Below are 19,940 nucleotides of genomic sequence, written 5' to 3'. Positions count from 1 at the left end.
CTGGAAGGGCATCCTCTGCATAAAACATATGCCGGAATAGTTGGCGGTTCATTCCACTGTGGCGACCCCTGATAAATAAGGGACTAAGCCGAAGGAAAATAAATGAATATTTATATGAAAGCGTGCGTTCAATAACTGGTTATGTGTTTAAAGTATCTACTCTAGACACTGAAGTTATAATTTGTTAAAAAATAACTCTATCCGCTAAAAAAACATGAATAAAACAGTGCTGCTTGTATGAATAACCCATAAATGTAGTTATTCTGCTTGGTGTTGTGTGTTAGGATCATTTCATCAACAAATTCAAAAAGACACATCACAAACACACAAGTATTGCAAGCGAATGACGTTTATTGAGGCAATTTGGTGGACAGATTATCCATGCAACTAAAATGAATGAAATTTGGTCAGGTTGACTGCATGAAAGGACGTAGTTGATGTAGTTAATAGTTTTGAAAACATGTGAAACTACAAAGATCACATATTCTAAAACCATACTTCCACAAACAGCAACATCTAAAAGCAAGCTCCCCAATGAAAATGCACCCTTTGCTTCAGCGTTTGCTATAGATTACATTTAACTAAAAGCTTTAAACTCTGCCAGTCGATCAATATGAAAATCTTGCCGAAAGGTTTCTGCTCCTCCAATAATTCAGGCACTTGTTCACTTTTCTTTGACAACGACGTCGGTGAATCCATGCACCTGAGTGAGCTGAGGACAATCCAGAGATGCCAGAAGCTTGTGAGGGCCGTGACATTTGGGAATGAAATTCTCGGTCAGGTTCACTGTGGCCAGGCCTGCAATATCACTGAGAAACACATAGAAAGGAACACATTTAATTGCTGTATACACTGTTAGACTTAAGTGTAATTTTACAGTTTTTTACTGGAAAGAAAACAGCTAGTAAAATACATTAATTCCTTACTGTTCCCTACTGCAATATGAACTGCATTGTAGGTCATTTTAAAACTTTTACAGTAACATATTATGATATTGCCGTATACTACTGTAATCAGAGTAATAAAGTACTGCTACTGTAGTTGAAGACAAAAACGAGAGTGGGGTGGGGAAAGAGTTAATGGAATTGGTCAGGGTGCCTTTTCGGTTACAGCTGCACAGGAGTGGAACTCTGTCTCTGGCAGCATTAGAGAAATAACTTACAATATGTTCACAAAACATTTAAAAATCTGCTTTATAGAGCATCAGACGTCATCATTCCTATTAGCATTACAATAGGCATCATTCCTAACCAGCATGTTACCACGTGTGCCTGCCATCTTAATGGTTTGTTGTCTAAACGTGTTTTAACTATTCTTATCTCTATTACATAATGTTGGTGTTTTTAATTTAATTTGTACATATACATTTATATTAAGATCTACAAAACTATGTCTATTTTAAAGCTTCTCTTAACTATGATTGATTTATTGATTGTTTAATTTTTGTATTGTTTTTTAGGTTGACAATTTTAACATCTGTCCAGGGACAACAGATGAAAAATAGCCTTCTGGCTAATTCTTGTGCATTTGCAGCAAGGCTAATCAATGTACACTGTCCCTGCCAAGAATAAATAAATAAATAGAATGCCAAATAAATAAAGGATGAAAAAAAAGACCTAAGGAACTATTCACGACTTTTTCTAAGTGCCCTTTTGGCCCTTCTGCCCCACAGGAGGTCTGTGCGCGCCACTGATTCTGACTTGTACACTTAAAAAATTACTACTTATTTAAAATGACCTGAAACAACACAATTCTTACGTTTTTTGGGGGGTACAACTTAATTGCTTTAAGTTTAGTCCACTTAAATTTGTAAAAAAACAATTAAGTTAATTTAATCGATTTGTGTTGGGGCAACATGAAGGAATTGTGTGGAACAATGTCTACAATGTATTTTTGTCTATTACCAAAAATATAACTGTGCGATTTAAGACTTGGTTTTGTGATCCAGGGTCACATATAATTTAACACTCAATTTCCTACCCATAGTTGACGGATCTGCAGTGCTTCAGACCCAGTCCCTCAATGCGGAAGATGGCGTTTTTCAGCACGCAGGGCAGCGGGTTTTGGAAGGTGATTTTGACTGGCACTTCTTTGCCTACCACACAATCACATCCAGGCTGAAAGGTAAAAGCACAAACGACCTTAACACCACAGACACAACTTTCAAAAGCTCAGATAATAAGCATTGCTTTAAATGGATTATATAAAAAACAAAAGTTTGAGTCAGATTTTCCTCATTCCCTTTAAAAAGGGTAGGCAGCACATTTTGTTGATGAAATATAAAGCACTATCTATCAGATTGTACTACCAGTGTAAATTTTGAGTGGTGTGATTTGCGTCTGTAATATCGCTCTAACCCACCCCAATCACTAACCCCAACATCAGAACTATTCAAATACAGTATTAAAGGTCTCATGAAGTGCTTTGAAATGTGTATTCTTATTAAATGCTTGACATAATCTCAACTGAAACATGAATAGATGGGACATAAAGTAGTCCCCTAAAAAAACAAGGGTTTATAATCAATAGGGTTTAGTTTTTATTACAGCTCTGCCAGTGAGAGTGGTTGAGCTCAAGAGCCTCAAATGAAAAGTGTCTTGAAGGGGGTGGGGCATGTCAGATACTAGAGAGCATTTGATTGGTTATAAGATTTGATGAGAAACTGAAGTATGAGGTGACGTGAATAAAACTGTTTATCCATTCAGTCAGAACTGCAAGCTTTGAATGTTTATATCAGGTTTATATCTTTATGATTTTTATACCATATGATCCTTAAAACTAACATACGTATACTATCACCTAAAAAACTTTTCAGGGGACCTTCAAGTGTATGATTTTAAGTCATTAAAACTTACAGAAATAACAAGGCCGGGTGTGGGCAGTCGAAAGTTGAAGCGTTTGGCCACAATCTGCTGAGTCTGAGTGACACGTCCGGCAACAGTGACCATCATCGTTGAATGATCCACAAGGTGGTTCTTGTAGTCCTCATATTTCAGAGACCACTCCAGAACTTTGGCTAAAGATAGATGGAAGATAAACACTGATAAATACAAAAGCTTCAATTGAAAGTAATACAACATATCAACAGATCTCAGAACTATTCAGAACTTAGGTTTATATATATATATATATATATATATATATATATATATATATATATATATATATATATATATATATATATATATATATATATATATATATATATATATATATATAACCCTCTGACTTTCATAGTAGGTAAAATGAACACTATGAAAGTCGATGATTACAGGTTTCCAGCTTTCTTTAAATGATCTTCGTTTGTGTTTAATAGAAGAAAGAAACTCATAAAAGTTTGAAACAAGTAAAGAGTTGGTAAATGTTGACAAAATAAGCAATATAGGATTTTTAAGATTTGATATTAAAGTCGATTTTAGTCTGTACAATGGTTCTATGAATGGATGCCAATAAACAGGATGCCTTTTTTTTAAAGACAGTTCACCACAAAATTATAATTATTCATAGTAGGAAAAACAAATACAGTTGAAGTCAGTTAAATGATGTTTAACAGAGCAATGAAATTTTCACAGTATGTCTGATAATATTTTTTCTTCTGGAGAAAGTCTTATTTGTTTTATTTCCGCTAGAATAAAAGCAGTTTTTAATTTTTTAAACCCCATTTTAAGGTCAATAATAAAACCACATGAGGGTGAAACAATAATGAGGTAATTAAGTTTTTTTTTTTGGTGAATTATCCCTTTCACTACTGTTTCTATTCTCCTGTCATTTTTCATCTTTATTTTGTGGTTGAGAGGAAAAGCATGCAGCCAATGTTTCCTTTTTTATAAAAACACTGCTGCATGTTCATTAATATTAATGTTAGAAATAGTACGCTGCTGCTGCTCTGAGTTTGAACTTTAACCTCTAAGCAAAGTATAAACATTAACATGAAGGTATACAGCTGAAGTCAGAATTATTAGCCCTGCTGAATTATTAGCCCCTGTTTATTTTTTCCCCAATTTCTGTTTAACGGAGAGAAGATTTATTTAACACATTTCTAAACATAATAGTTTTAATAACTCATTTATTTTATCTTTATCATGAGGACAGTAAATAATATTTGACTAGATATTTTTCAAGACACTTCTAGATTAAAGTGAGATTTAAAGGCTTAACTAGGTTAATTAGGTTAACTAGGCAGGTTAGGGTATTTAGGCAAGTTACTGTATAATGATGGTTTGTTCTGTAGACTATCGAAAAAATAAATAGCTTAAGGGGGCTAATAATTTTGACCTTAAAATGGTGTTTAAAAAATTAAAAACTGGTTTTATTCTTGCGGAAATAAAACAAATAAGACTTTCTGCAGAAGAAAAAATATTATCAGACATACTGTGAAAATTTCCTTGCTCTGTTAAACATCATTTGGGAAATATTTAAAAAAGAAAAAATAATTCAAAGGGGGGCTAATAATTCTGACTTGAACTGTATCCTGAGCTCATGAAAAAAACATTCTGTGTTTTGCGCACACTTAGGCAAATATAGCTCATTCTGATTCTTATTCTGAACTTCATCTAAGCTTCTCAATCATTTCTTACTTTCAGTAGCCTTGAGCTCGAAGCATGTCTGGTCCTTCTTCACCAATGACTTGTGGATGCCAGTGTAGTAAGCAGCCGACAGCTGGCTGTGGAGGGTCACGCTACGAGTTGAGCTGCATTTATTCTTCAGAGCGATGCAAAGCACTGCGTCCTTGCCCACACACACTCCATCACCCTTCATGGTGATGTCACAGATGACATCCTCAGCGCAGGGCAGTGGATATGCGCACTTTTTGGAGCCATGACGAAGAGCTGTTTCCACAGCACGACGCTCCTCCTCTGAACCTGATGGATGTGGAGAGGGAAAGAAGAGGTAAAATTACAACTGCTCCAAGAGAAAGAGACTTTACAATATGTCTCCAGAGATGTTATAGGAGTATGGAAATATTTATATATTATAGTTATAGTTTATAGTGTTTTCATACTCCTGACATTTTTAAAATCTTTATTTTGTTGTTGAGAAGAAAGCATGCAGCAAATATATTAATCTAAATGCTGCTACATGTTCATTAATATTAATGTAATAAACCAGGGGTGCCCAAACTCAGTCCTGGAGGGCCGGTGTTCTGCAAAGTTTAGTTCCAACCTCAATCAGACACACCTGGGCCAGCTAATCAAGCTCTTACTAGGCTTTCTAGAAAGAGACTTTACAGAGTGTCACATCTCCAGAGATGTTATAGGGTATGGCAGAGGCAACACAAAGGTATTCAAATTCCAGGTTATTTTATTTACTAACCCTTATGTTATGAGGAGAAAGAAAGTTTCAGTGAAGGAAATATATTTATTTAAAATGAGGGGACAAATTGACCAGCAATATAAAAAAAGAAAAAGAAAAAAAAACATACCTGGGATATATTATTATTATTATTATTATTATTATTATTAAATTATTATTATTAATTATTATTATTAAAATTGAGAGATCCCGGACGAGCCCCCACATATGTTACGTCTCCAAAGAAGTTATGGGCGTGGCAGAAGCAACACAAATGGATTCATATTCCAGGTTATGTAGTTTATAAGTGCGTAATATTTTTCTAGATATTTTTGAGACACCAGTATTCAGCTTAACCTCTTAGGGCTTGAGTGCCCACATACGTGGACAGCACATTTTAGCTCTTAAGTGTCTATTTAAAATACTTTGAATGTTTTATAGTTTGTTACAGACATACAGTGTCATCCTGCAACTGTAGCATATGAAATTCCCCAAACCCTATTTTTAACAGTCCAAAATGGAAGAAAATGTTGTTTTTACTCTCTGATAGTCAAAGCAAGTTCCGAAAAAAAATGTCAATGTTATATATGCATTAAAAAATTCAGGAAAAGTTTTTATGTAAATTCGGACCACGAGTCCACATATATGGACATCCTTTTTCTCTAAAAGTCCATCATATCAAGAGATGATACTTAGGTTTTTATTCTTATTAGGTTCTAATAAGCCCAAATAGCAAAGAAAAATAAAAAATGCATGTAAAAAACACCATGGGCCTTAAGAGATTATAGTGTAATTTAAAGACTTGTAATACTATTAACCTTAAAATGATAATATAAGATAGAATTGACCTTAAAATGCTTTAAAAAAATTTTAAACTGCTTTTATTATGGCCAAAATAAAACAATAAGACTTTCTCCAGAAGAAAAAATATTATAGGAAATACTGCAAAAAAAACAAACAAAAAAAAACACACAGGATGGTTTAAAATTTTAACTTCAGCTGTATACATATATTAATAAATATATCTCCTTGTTATAAAATGGCCCCCACATGACGATGTAATACACAGTTACACCAGCCAATAGCAACAGAAAGAAAGAAACAAAAACAAAACAACAAATTCGGGCTCATAACAGAGATAGTTCACCAAAAAAATAAATAAATGTACTCACAATTTACCTACTCTCAAGTGGTTCCAAGCATGTTTGAGTTTCTTTTTAATTCTGATGAACATTCAAAGAAGGTATTTTGAAAAATGCTGAAAATGTTTCTTTAAAATATCTTCTTTTGTGTTCAGCAAATAAAAGAAACTAACACAGCTTTGAAACAAGTGGAGGATGATTTTCATTTTTGGGTGAACTATCACTATTAAAAGTGCTGTATGTACATTTTTGACTCTTCTAAAACATATAAGTACCTTAATATGTTTGCAGATATTTAAGAAACATACTGAGTGAACATACTTGTTTACCTCAAAAGCATTAGCTAACGTCTCCTTTGAAAATCTGAGTTTAGAATCAGAATGTCTGTCTTTGTTTTGGCCTCTATAACCAGCCCACTGCCAGTTTACCCAATTATATTTCAGCTCCCCAGTTTGCCTTAGTGGAAAAAATTGCATATTTCATTTCAGTCACTAAAGCTGTCTCAATGTATGCAGATGTGGCCAAAACTGTGATTTTCAGAGGACGGTAGCAGAGTCCGAAGTGAGATTAAAATATATAAAAATACACATGAGGTGGTTTTAATTAGCAAATATTACATATATTACAAAAGTAAACAGCAGCTTAGTGTTAGACTCGCACATGATGGTGTCATCAATCTGGCAAACTGTGTGTGTCAAGTTGTCCCCAGATAGGCCGCATTTCCAAAAAAAAAAAAACCCTATCCAATATTTTGAGTTTGCTCTACAATACCTATTTCAACCACTAGGTGTCAATCATATTTACTTCACTTTTCAGTGATGGTTGTAATTTTTACCTTCTGGGTATTTGTAGTGGTTGGTGATGTCCACACGTTTGTCCGAGCCCACAGCCTTGGTGCTGATGCAGTGACCGATTGCATTCTTGTCAACATGGACCACAGCGAAGGTCCCACATGCTTTCCTCTGCCAGAAAACTACATCACTGTTCACCTAGAGCAGGAACAGATAACTGTTAAGCAAGATATAATAACACTTTAATAAAAATAATAATAATAATAATTCCTTATATTTATATAGCACTTTTCTAGACATTCAAAGTGCTTTACACAATGTGGGGGATCTCCTCATCCACCACAAGTGTGCAGCATCCACCAAGCTGACTGGTGGAGAGTGATGAAGCAAATTACGATATGGGGATGATTAGGAGGCCATGATGGACAGAGGCCAGTGGGCAAACTGGACAGGATGCCGGGGTTAAACCCCTACTTTTTTAAAAGGACATCCTGGGATTTTTTAATGACCACAGAGAGTCAGGACCTCGGTTTAACACCTCATCCGAAAGACGGCACTCACTGAGCAGTATAGAGTCCCTATCAATATACGGGGGCGTTAGGACCCACACAGACTGCAGGTTGAGCGCCCCCTGCTGACCTCACTAACACCACTTCCGGCAGCAACCTAGCTGTCCCATGTGGTCTCCCATCAAGGTACTGACCGGAAAATCAGTTTTCTTTCGATTTACTGCAATCATTAAATGTTAATGTATTTTTTTCCAAGTTTTAAATAAAAATATTGTCATTAAGAGTTTTTTTTAAATCACAATTTGTCACAATAAAAAATGCTTTCATTTGTTGTGCAAATAGGGGTTATTCAACCCAAAATCTAGTACCGGATTTAATGTGTTATGCACAAAAAAGGCTTTAAATGACAGCCTTTTTATTTTAAACTTGGAAGAAATGTCAACAATAGAATAAAACATCTTAAATCCTGAGAAACTGACAAGTAACAATTATGCCATTTGAATGGTGAGAAAATGAAGACAAAATTACCATTTTGGGTGAACTAACACCTAAATCTCAAGGTTTTATCATACCTCAGCAAAAATGAAAGGAGCGTCGTATTTGAGGAAGACCTGCCCGCTGCGGATGGCAGCAACAGAGGTCGGGCCGCAGCGGAAAACACCCTGACTGGTTTCCTGAGGAGTCGCATCAATGGCCTGCCAACCTCCAAAACCAGCAGGCAGATCTGAACGAGCCATCCAGGCCTCATTCCACACATGGTAGCTCCTATAGAGAAGATATAAGATTCAATGTTTGATAGGGAGAATGGTTGCTGTATGTTAGATAAATTCCATCTACTTACAAATAGTGAATCTATTTAGCATAAATAGACTTTACACAATTGTGAAGAATACAGTTAGCACCAAGATCTCTTAATTTGCTGCTTAATGAAAATAAGGATTTTGTTATTCTTTATAATCATGCACACAATAACATTAATGCTAAAAACTAATGCTACAAAAAAACAAATACAACAAATCTGCTGCATCAATCTAGAAAATCACAACTGTATCAGTCTCTAAAAGCATTACATTTTCTTTTGAAATCTTTTGTATATTGTAAAGCTATAATTGCACAGACACAGTCTCAATTCCCACCTAGGGTTCAGGGAATTGAATGATTTGAGTAGAATAAAAGTAGAATAAAACCCAGTCACAGAGTTTGGTCTGAATGTTCACTAAGGCAGGGTTAATGTAAATAAATAAATAAATAAATAAATAAATTCGATTGAAATTGTATTCACATTCAACATTATATTAGAAAAAAAATTATTCAAACAGTTAATAAAAGCAAATATATTAGAGTCTTTCAAATTTGGATTTGGCAAAAACTGCACATTTTGACAAAAGAGAGGAAAAATGTTTAGTTTTATAATTTTTTACTTTTCTGCTATGGCCATTTTTCAAATATTTTTATTCTGAATCTGTGTTTGTCCTTTAGTAATACCATGGTAGACACTATTGCTGGTGCTACAGTCCATTCATTCATTCATTTTCCTTCGACGTAGTCCCCTATAAATCGGGTTGCCACAGCAGAATGAACCACCAACTATGTTTTACACAGCGGATGCACTTCCAGCTGCAACCCAGTACTGGGAAACACCCATACACTCTTATTCACAAACATACACTTCGGCCAATTTAGCTTACCCAATTCACCTATACCACATGTCTTTGGACCGTGGGGGAAACCGGAGCACCCGGAGGAAACTCACGCCAACACAGGGAGAACATGCAAACTCCATACAGAAATGCCAACTGGACCAGCCGGGACTCGAACTAGCGACCTTCTTGCTCTGCTAGCCACTGAGTCACCGCCCCGCATGCTAAAATTTGCATAGAATCTTACCAGATTGAGTCTCGGTTCAGGCTGTCGATCAAGTCATAGTTCTCATCAAGATAAATGTCTACAGTCATGGACACATCAGTGTCGTGAGCAGAGCAGAAGTTGGTGACCGGCCGAGCAGGAATACCAAAACACCTCAACACTAAGAGAAAGAAAACAATAATAGAAGTGCATCGCATCTACAATGACATTCTTTTCTCCTTGTCCGTTTTGAAAGATCTCTTACGTGTGTTGGTGACTCCAGCAAAGGCCAAGCTCTGTCCATATTTTACAGGTACTCCTCCACATTTGTGGTATTGCTTGAGGATGGCGCTGCTGCTGCACCAGGCTGTTGGAGCAGTCCCGTCCGCATAGCAGTTTGACCAGTTGCCCATCAACACACCAGAGTCATCATTGGCATTAACCTGTGAGAGATGGTTGAAAGTGTTTATCAGTTCTCTTACCAAACATCATCATGATAGACGTACATTAGGCTTCCTGATAGGGTTGGGCGATGTGACAAAAATCTCATTTCACGATACATATATAAACAGCATATATATATCTATATATCTATATATCTATATATATATATATCTATATATATATATATATAGATATATATATATATAGATATATAGATATAGATATATAGATATATAGATATAGATATTTTAGGTGGGAATAGATAATTTTTTTAATCTAGATTAATTTCATAATTTCGAAATTAATCTAGATTAATCTAGATTAAAATGGCTCATTTGAATAATACCCCAGTTTGTCACAGCGTATGAATGAAATGTTCATGAGTTAAAGTGAAACTGCCGAACTGCAGCTAAATTCAGGCTTTATTTATTATATTATATATATATATATATATATATATATATATATATATATATATATATATATATATATATATATTTATTTATATATTATATGCTGATTTGATTCAGAAGGGCACTTGTTTGTCAGAGAGCTCACCGGTCAGGTATACATCTGCACTAAAATATCAAGGTGAAAGTCATTATAGCTTGCGTAGAATAGACCCAGCTCCCAACCCAACTTTGAGAATAGATTAACGGCGATATTTTTTTTATCGCGCGATAAGAGTCTCGTCGCCGATAACGGCCCAGGACTAATATATATATATATATATATATATATATATATATATATATATAGAAATGGTCGTGTCTAACTCTAACTGAGCCTGGTTTCTCTCTGCATTTTTTCTTTCACTTTCGTCAATTGGTTTGTTCCAGTTTGTTGGCGACCCCTGATGAATAAAGGGACTAAGTCGAAGGAAAATGAATGAATGAAAGTGTAAACATTGAACTTTCGAGATCGTAACTTTCGAGATCGTAACTTTCTCACGATGCTGTTATTTGTGTTTCTGTCTGCTTCCCCGTAATGGTCTGTGATATTGCTCTCATATGAAGTATTACAGTAAACAATGTATTTTTAACACAATAATATAAACAATATATAATAATATAAAGCGATAGACTTTATTTTTTCCATATACATACATACAGATGTGGACAACATTGTAGCTAGCCTTCAATTTTGTCCAGGCAGTTTTATTAGATTGCCTTTTTAATGTCTCTATTGAAGCACAATTTAAAAGCAATATCTGACTTCCATTAGTCATTTTTCAGTCATTTTTAATTTGACCATTACTTTCGAATTATTTCGGTGGCCACTGCAGTTTTTCTTTCCTCAATGGAAGGGTCCCAACAATTTTGTCCACATTTGTATCATCATATTGCACAGCCCTATTTCATGAGATGTCAGTAATAAGAAATTAAGGACTCACCATGGCAGACACGACTCTGGCCACGTTAACAGGGTCTCCCCATCCACTGCATGCTCCACCACACTTCTCCAGCACAAACAAACATGCAGCCAAGATTCCTTCATCAAACTAATAAGCAGAAAATATAATTAAGCAGTGAAATCAATGAAATGAGTTCCTTTCACTCAGATATTAATGAAAGTTAACTGTACTTTATAGAGACGTTTTATTCTTCTGTTGAACAAAAAAAAGAAGATATTTTGAAGAATGCTGGAAACCTGTAACGATTGACTTACGTAGTATTTGTTTTTTCTACTATGGAAGTCAGTAGGTTTCAGCTTTTTTCTAAATAAATTATTTTATGCTTAACAGAAGAACTCACAGGTTTAGGCTTAAACACTTGAGGCTGAGTACATTTTTATTTTGGGTGAACTATCCCTAAATTTGACACAAAATATATCAGGAATACATTTATTAGCACATAAGACTCTTCATTTAATAAGGTTAAGAGTATTTAATCAAGGAAACATGTTTGCACTATTTTAACCCTCTGGGTCTCCAGAAATCAGAGTCACACTTGTAGTCCATTCGGTCAAAAGTGACAGAAGACCTCAAACATAACTTTTTAAGGTGCTGTATGTAACTTTTTGACTCTTCTAAAGCATAAAAATACCATAATATGTTTGCAGATACTTAAGAAACATGCTAAGTGAACATTCTTGTTTATTTGAAAAACAATGCTGAAGTCACATATTCTGCTTTGAAAATGTGTTTTCCATGCTAGAACGGCTGTCTTTGTTTTGGTCATTTTAACCTGCCCAATGCCAGTCTAGCCAATTAGATTTCAGCACCCCGGGTTGCCTTGCTGGAAAACCGCATATTCCATTCATTCATTCAGAAAGGCTCTGAAAGCATGCATCCGTGAACAAAATGCGACCTCCGGTGGACAGTAGCAGACTCCGAAATGAGACAGATTCAGTTCCACATGAGTCATTATTAAATAGCATATTATATAAATATTAAGAATGTAAACATCAGGTGAGCAGGTTACATTGTAACCCTGTGTCCTCACAACTCGCTTCATGACGAGATTTGCAGTGATAAGCAATTTGGCTGTTTGTACCAGACGAAACAGGCAGAAATTTAAATACAGACATTCAGAAGCACAGAATATGCGCTCACTGACGAAATGGTAAGGTTTATAATCTGTTTAATACATATTAACCATCTTTAACAGTATTAAATAGACATACTGAATTACTGATATGTGTTCTAAAGTTCAATTTCAAACGGTTTATTTTTTTGTCAAGATCTGAGGTGAACTATCTGCTGTTGCTTTCTGTTGTATGGCAATAAATGTCATGTAAAATGGCATTCAAACTCACATTATTAGCATTTAGCACTGAATAAAGTGCATGAGGTGTACCTGAGGTGATCATTGTCAGTTTTCTGTTGTTCACCTGTGAGAAATAGAAGCCATTTCTAATATATCCGTTCGAGGTGTTGGTTAGGACAAAAACTCCTTTTAATATGGAGAATATTTCTTCTATCAGGTGCCGTTGCTTTTATTTATAACACGGTTTAAATCACTCTATCCTCTCCTAAATTTAGCAACCTGCAATTGCGTTTGTTTTGATCCAGGAGTGCAATACGTACTTTAACCACTGGGTGTCAAACTTACATACAGCACCTTGAATTATGATTATAATTTTTTATTTAATTGTATCCTTAATATATATATATATATATATATATTTATTATTTAATTTAATTTTGCACTTTGAAAGGGGTCGGTTAAAAAATCCATGCAGTAATTAATATACATTTTTTCACTCATGCTCATGCTTGTGTTACAGATCTGCAGATAAAATATATTCCACTGCAATGCTCTTTTTTGTGTGTTAATTTGGCTCTTACTTGACCGAAGTGCCAGGTTCTGGAAGCAATTTGATGTTTAGTTCCATAGAAGATTTTGCCTGTGTCATTCAGCACATACTCATTTCTCTGGGCATCTTCATCCAGATACACAGCATCATCTGGTAAAGAGAGAGCGAGAAATTCAGAAATATAGTTAAATCAAACTGTTGATATGTGCACAAACTGAGAAATGTTTTCTTTATAAAAAAGTTAAGGGTGAAATAAAAATACAAAGATTATTGGGGCAATTGTTACAAGAAAATACTATCAGTCTGTATCTATCAATCTAAATCTATAAAAATTTCATGTTTAATTTTGCACGTTCCTTGCTATTTATTCATGCGTGCTTGGATAATTGACTAGCAATTTCTAGAGGGAAAGGTGGAGGAGTAGGGGTGGAAGGGGCATTTTTTAAGGTGAAGATAACTGTAGTAAGAACATTGGTTATTTATAGTGAGTTAGGAATTATCTGATTGGTGAATCATGCATTAGTTAATGCGGGACCAGTCCTATATATTCTAAATTAATATATATACATATACATATATATATATATATATATATGATGGGTGGGTTTGAGGGAGCCGTGCCCCAGTAGAGCTTTATGTCTAGCGTTGCCCCTGGGATGAACTAACCCTTTTGATCAGAGATGCCCAAACTAGGGCCAGCGGGCCAAAAGTTGGCCCATGGTAACCTTTGATTTGGCCCACCATCCCACCTGAGATGAAATTTAGGATGATGGGAAAGTTGAAGCAAATGCCTTTAACAGAGATTGTCATTTCAAATTTAATGTAACTTTTTGTTTGTTTGTTTGTTTGTTTGTTTAATTGTTGAGCTACAAAAAAGCTAACTGAAACGTAGTTTCAATTTAATGTTGTGCATGTATCAGATTTTTTAAAAAGAAACACTTTCACTCGATTTTTAATTGCTCTCACTCTAAGATAGAGAACAATGTAATGCAAAGTATAATTATTAATATGATTTTAGTGTTTTTTTCTATTTATTTTTAAATATTAATAAATAAGGATTTTACCATGGCAGCTTTAATGTAACAGTTTAGTATGTTTACCTCTGACCCTCCACCCTCAATCACGTTTAGTGTTTGGCCCTTCATAAAAAAAGGTTTGGGCACCCCTACTTTAGATCTTTCATGTTTTTCCACACATTTTGAAGTTTTTTACATAGACTTTCACAGTTTAGATGATTGTATTTAGATGCTATTCAGAGGCTCAAATATCTGATCCTTTATATTGTACAATACGTACCTTTGCACCAGGGGTTGAACAGCATGTAAATGTCATTGCTGGGGTTGCATGATGAGGTGGCTCTACCCTTCGGGCCGCAGGTCACAATGGTCAGGCTGTAGCGTCCGATGCATGCGGTGGGAAGTGAGAACACGCTAAGTTTGATTCGGTTTTGGCACTTTTCGACAATCTTGGCCTCCCAGCGATTTTTCTTGAATTCTTCCACCAGTGGAACAATCACCAGCGTGCCATTGGGTATTGATGGAACATTGCCTGAGAAATAAATGCAAAAACAAGATATATTAAATGTTCTTGTTACTATCTAATGCAAATAACAATTTTTATTACTTAAAAATGTTTAACTGAAATAAAGTATAAAGAACTTTCTGCTGTTTGTCAAGGGTCATTTATTATTTTCTAAAGTACTACAATAACTAAAACAGAAATAAAGTGTATTACTTAACAAACTCTTAAAACTTTAACAGAAATTACAATAAAAACAGAAAATATTATTTTATATATACTAATTATCATTGATGAAAATACATGAAATATATTTTATAAATATATAAAAATATATAATGAAATATAATAAAGTAAAAACTAATAAAAGTCATTCAAATATAATTAGGAATTAATAAAGCAAAACACATTTAATACAACTTAAAAAACAATAACAAAATATTAAAAAATGCGTTAAAATTTAAAAGATTAAATACAAATAAATAAAAAAGATTTATTTGTATTTTAAACGGATTTATATATATATATAAAATAAATAAATAAATGAATAAATAAATAAATAAGTAAAATCCAATTTAGGCATTTAATAAAATAACTAAATACAAAAAACAACATTTTTAAAACACGATGACAAAATATTAATAAAAAAACATACAATAATCCGAAAACGACGACTCGTGAATCACAATATTGATTATCAACTGCAGTGATCAGGAAGATTTAACTGACCGAGTTTCAGCTCCAGGTGAAGTTGATCACATTTGGGATTGAAAGGTCTGGACAGCTCGACCCACATCTGGAAACACTGCCCTCTGCGGACGATCAGATGATCGCCGCGGAATCCGTTAGTGTGATGCTCCTGGCGATTCTGACTCTTCCAGCACTTCATCAGGTCAACACAGCGGACCTGCAGGACCAGATCTAACACAAACATTCAAACATTACTGAGCAATTCCAGAACGAACCGTTCCTAATAATTTAATCAGCCCATTTGGCAACCAAGATATCAATTTCTATCAAATATATCAATTTAACGATACACTGTTAATGATTGTTGTAAATTATAAAGTATTTAACTGTAATATGAACTGTATTTTACTGTAGAACAATTATGGAGTATGTTACTGTATTTTAAAGCTGCATTGTGAAAATTACTGTACATTTTACAGTAAAGATATGCAATACTCATTCATTCAATTTCCTTCAGCTTAGTCGCTTTATTCATCAGGGGTTGCCACAGCGGAATGAACCGCCAACTTATCCAGCACGTTTTACACAGCGGATGCCCTTTCAGCTGCAACCCAGTACTGGGAAACACCCATACACACTCATTAACACACACACACACTACGGCCAATTCAGTTTGTTCAATTCACCTATAGCGGAGCACCCAGAGGAAACCCACGCCAACACGAGGAGAACATGCAAGCTCCACATAAAAATGCCAACTGACCCAACTGTGAAATGTCTTACCTTCACAGCACCGTGCGGCATGACAGTCATCTGCACAATCCTTTAGGAAAACTTGCTTGTAGTCATGATCGCAGTGTGGTCTCACGTCACACGGGTTCACGCAAGGCTTTGGCAGAGGAACTACGCAAGGACTGACAACTGGTTTACCGCAATGGTCAACAACCGGTTTACCACAAGGGTCGAATATAGGTTTGCCGCAAGGGTCGACAATGGGTTTCCCACAAGGATTAATGACAGGTTTGCCGCAGGGGTCAACAACAGGCTTCACGCATGGATTCCAACATTGGTCGACAACAGGTTTCACGCAGGGATTCCAGCATGAGTCGACGCATGGCTTCACGCAAGGGTTGCTGTAAACCGGCACGTAGCCCGATCCTTTCCAGTAACAGTCCTGCAGTTTGACGGCGGGAAAACGGCCGATGTTGCAGAAGTTGTTCAGACCACCGTTTACGATAGGCATTCTGTGAAATGAAGAAAACAAATGAATAAGCGCAGTTTGATATAGGAATTGATGGGGATGATTCTTTAGACGACTGCATCTGCATCAAATATTATAAACATTTTCCTTCGTCTTAGTGCCTTTTTTTATCTAGGGTCGCCGCAGCAGAATGAACCGCCAACTTATCCAGCATCTTTTTTACATAGCAGATGCCCTTTCAGCTGCAACCCAGTACTGGAAAACACCCATACACACTCCTTTACACACACATTCATACACTACGGCCAATTTGGTTTATTCAATTCACCTATAGCGCATGTGTTTAGACTGTGCGGGAAACCGGAGCACCCAGAGGAAACCCACGCCAACAAGGGGAGAACATGCTAACTCCACACAGAAATGCCAGCTGACCCAACTTATGCTTGAATTCTTAAAAAAACTTTATGCAGTCACAGATCTAAAAACCCATGTAAATTATCATTGCATGTCATGCGATGTGACTCTTAGAGCCCTGCATGGGCCTTAAATCTAAGCCCTAGCACAGTCCTGGCCATAGATATGGCCATAGGCTGTAGCCCCGCCCTTGTCCAACAGCTTATGAAAATTTTTGGCCCAAGTCCGTCTCGTAGCCCATCTTTTTTCCGCCAAACAGCTTACTGTTACTACAGATCTATTAAAATAGATCAGATTTGTATTTAATAGAAAGTTTATTAATAAAATTTAGAGAAATGTTTGGAGTTTTGTTTGTTTTTTTAAATGTAAGTTTTAGTTTTTTAAATGACACCGATATCGATAAATGACAGCGGTATGTGGTCCAAAGTGAGTTTACTCAACTTACAAGTTGTGCATTGTGCATAACCAGTTGGCTCATCATTTAAAGTTGTCACTATTTAAAAAAAGTTGACCAGAAGTTTGCCTTTAGCGTTTTTCACAGTTTTAAGTTTGCCAATGGAAATTTTTTTCCATATGTTCTACATTGCACATGGCTGGAAGGCATCACTGGCACTTCCGTAACGCATCGCACGCATTAGATCTCATTAAACTTTAAAAAAAAAATTTTCTAAAGCAGACCTGAATCCTGACATGCGTGCTAGCAATGATGTGAAAACTGGCTCGAAGTCTAGCCCTAAGGGCATAAAAATTCAGGCCCCGACAGGCTCTGTCTCAAATGCAGGGCTCTAGTGTCCATTGCGAATACATCAGCCTGATCTCACGAGAAGACGTAAGAATTGTTTTACGTTTTGTCAGTTTAGGGGCTAATTCGTACAAATTCATACGAGTTCAGTCGTGCGAAATTGTATGATTTTAAAAAAGGAGGCGTGGCACCTAACCCCACCCCTAAACCCAACCGTCATTGGGGGATGAGCAAATCGTACTAAATTGTAAGAATTAGATTGTACGAATTCATACGAATTAGACACTAAATCAAAAAGTTACGAATTGCCGTGAGATTGTGTTGAAAAAAAAAATAATATTCATTCATTCATTCACTTTCTTTTCGGCTTAGTCCCTATATTAATTCAGAGTCGCCACAGCGGAATGAACCGCCAACTTATCCAGCACGTTTTTACGCAGCAGATGCCCTTCCAGCCGCAACCCACCTACTGCGCCACTGCTTCGCCCCCAAAATTAAAATTAATAATTTAATAATAACTAAATAATAGCATTTAATAATATTTAAAATATAACATTGCAATATATTGTGCAGCATAGTCAGTGCTGAAGCCAAATCTGAAGCTAATCTAATGAATAACTTGATAACTAAATGATAACAGTCCTAAAATTAGTAGCTTAAACTTATTTGTTAGGGAAAAATATTAAATAAAAAATGTAATAAGAGGAAAAATCAAGAGAAAGAAACAATAAATTGAATTTTGTTGAAATGTTGTAGTTTGTAATGTTGTTTTGCAATAATTTGTATACATTTAAATGTATTATCTTTCTATTTCTAAAGATGTTTGGTGGCTAAAATATAATTTTAATAAATATATCAGTTTAATAAATCAGTCTTGTTTAAATGCACCAAAATATATGACCTATATTCAATGAGAAATGGATAAAAAGTATTCATTTTCAAACTAAGGTGTACTCGTTTGTCCTGAGCACATTAAATATAAGCCAAAAAAAATAAAGAAATAAGAAAAAAAAAAAAAACAGGAAATTTTGTCAGAATTGCTCTGTTAAAGATCACTTGGGAAATATTTTAAAAATAATACAAATTTTACAAGAAGGCTAACCATTCTGTGTTCAGCTGTAAGTGTAGTTTTGAGTACATTTCAGAAGTCCATAATTTCTGAGAAGAACAAATAAAGCAGTCTGAATACTTACATGTTCGCAGTTCTTGCTCCGGAGTGATCTGCAGAGAGAAAAAGTTCTTATCGAACTAAAATGACCAAAGCAAAGTAAGTCTGGTTCTGGCGCAGTGACCCCGCTGTCTGCTGAAGCCCAGTATATATTCACTTCTCCATTCCCTGCCCATCCACATGAGTAACACAAGTACAACAGTATTCCTCGGCTAATGAAAGGGAGGGAGAGATTTGAAATGAATCACACGGAATAATATGGTGCTTAGTATAATTGCTCTGATAATTGATTGTAAAAGAAGTTGCAAGTAAACATGTTTAAGCTTTATGAAAATTATACAACAGCAGTTTGGAGAGACACACCTCTTTGTTTCCGCATTTTTGGATAATCAGGATATATTAAACTAAGTTGTCTAAACAAAAGAAGTTGTTTTTTTTTCAAGTTCACCACCCTTTAATTTTAATACACTATGTTCCTCTAAACTAATTCCATATTGTTTTATTCAAATAATTAGTCTTGTCTTTCAGCACAAACATACTAACATCTTAAATGTGGCATTTCTTGTCTAAGCAGTACTCATTTAACAAAAGTGAGGTTTACATTAAAGCACTTGCTTTTCCGTTCATTCATTCGCTTTTCTTTTGGCATAGTCCCTTATTTATCAGGGGTTGCCACAGCGGAATGAACCGCCAACTATTCCAGCATATGCTTTACACAGCGGATGCCCTTCCAGGCGCAACCCAGTACTGGAAAACATCCTTACACTCTCACACTCTCGCCAATATCCGGGACTCGAACCAGTGACCTTCTTGCTGTGAGGCGACAGTGCTAACCACTGAGCCACCGTGCTGCCCCTTGCTTTACACGTATTTATTTTTTATTTTGTGCAAAGATGATTAGACATTCTCACTAAGATTAGACAGCT

General features: G+C 35.4%; 1 protein-coding gene across 1 annotated transcript; it reads right to left on the bottom strand.

Moving 5' to 3' along the window:
- Positions 1-333: 333 nt before the first annotated feature.
- On the bottom strand, positions 334-19,330 carry tgm1l3 (transglutaminase 1 like 3). The gene is made up of 14 exons (XM_056448893.1): positions 19,040-19,330; positions 16,273-16,733; positions 15,529-15,720; positions 14,578-14,829; positions 13,313-13,431; positions 11,417-11,524; positions 9,845-10,022; positions 9,622-9,760; positions 8,307-8,499; positions 7,270-7,423; positions 4,578-4,862; positions 2,856-3,016; positions 1,981-2,117; positions 334-809 (listed from the first exon to the last, which is right to left on the bottom strand). Exons 2-14 carry the CDS (start codon positions 16,730-16,732, stop codon positions 665-667), a joined length of 2,523 nt encoding a protein of 840 aa, XP_056304868.1. The 5' UTR covers position 16,733; positions 19,040-19,330; the 3' UTR covers positions 334-664.
- Between the last annotated feature and the right edge of the window lie 610 nt (positions 19,331-19,940).

This window comes from Danio aesculapii, chromosome 23, assembly GCF_903798145.1.
Source record: "Danio aesculapii chromosome 23, fDanAes4.1, whole genome shotgun sequence".
NCBI classification, from domain to species: Eukaryota; Metazoa; Chordata; class Actinopteri; order Cypriniformes; family Danionidae; genus Danio; species Danio aesculapii.
Note: the sequence above shows the minus strand (reverse complement) of the source record. Positions and strands in the feature narration are given on the sequence as shown.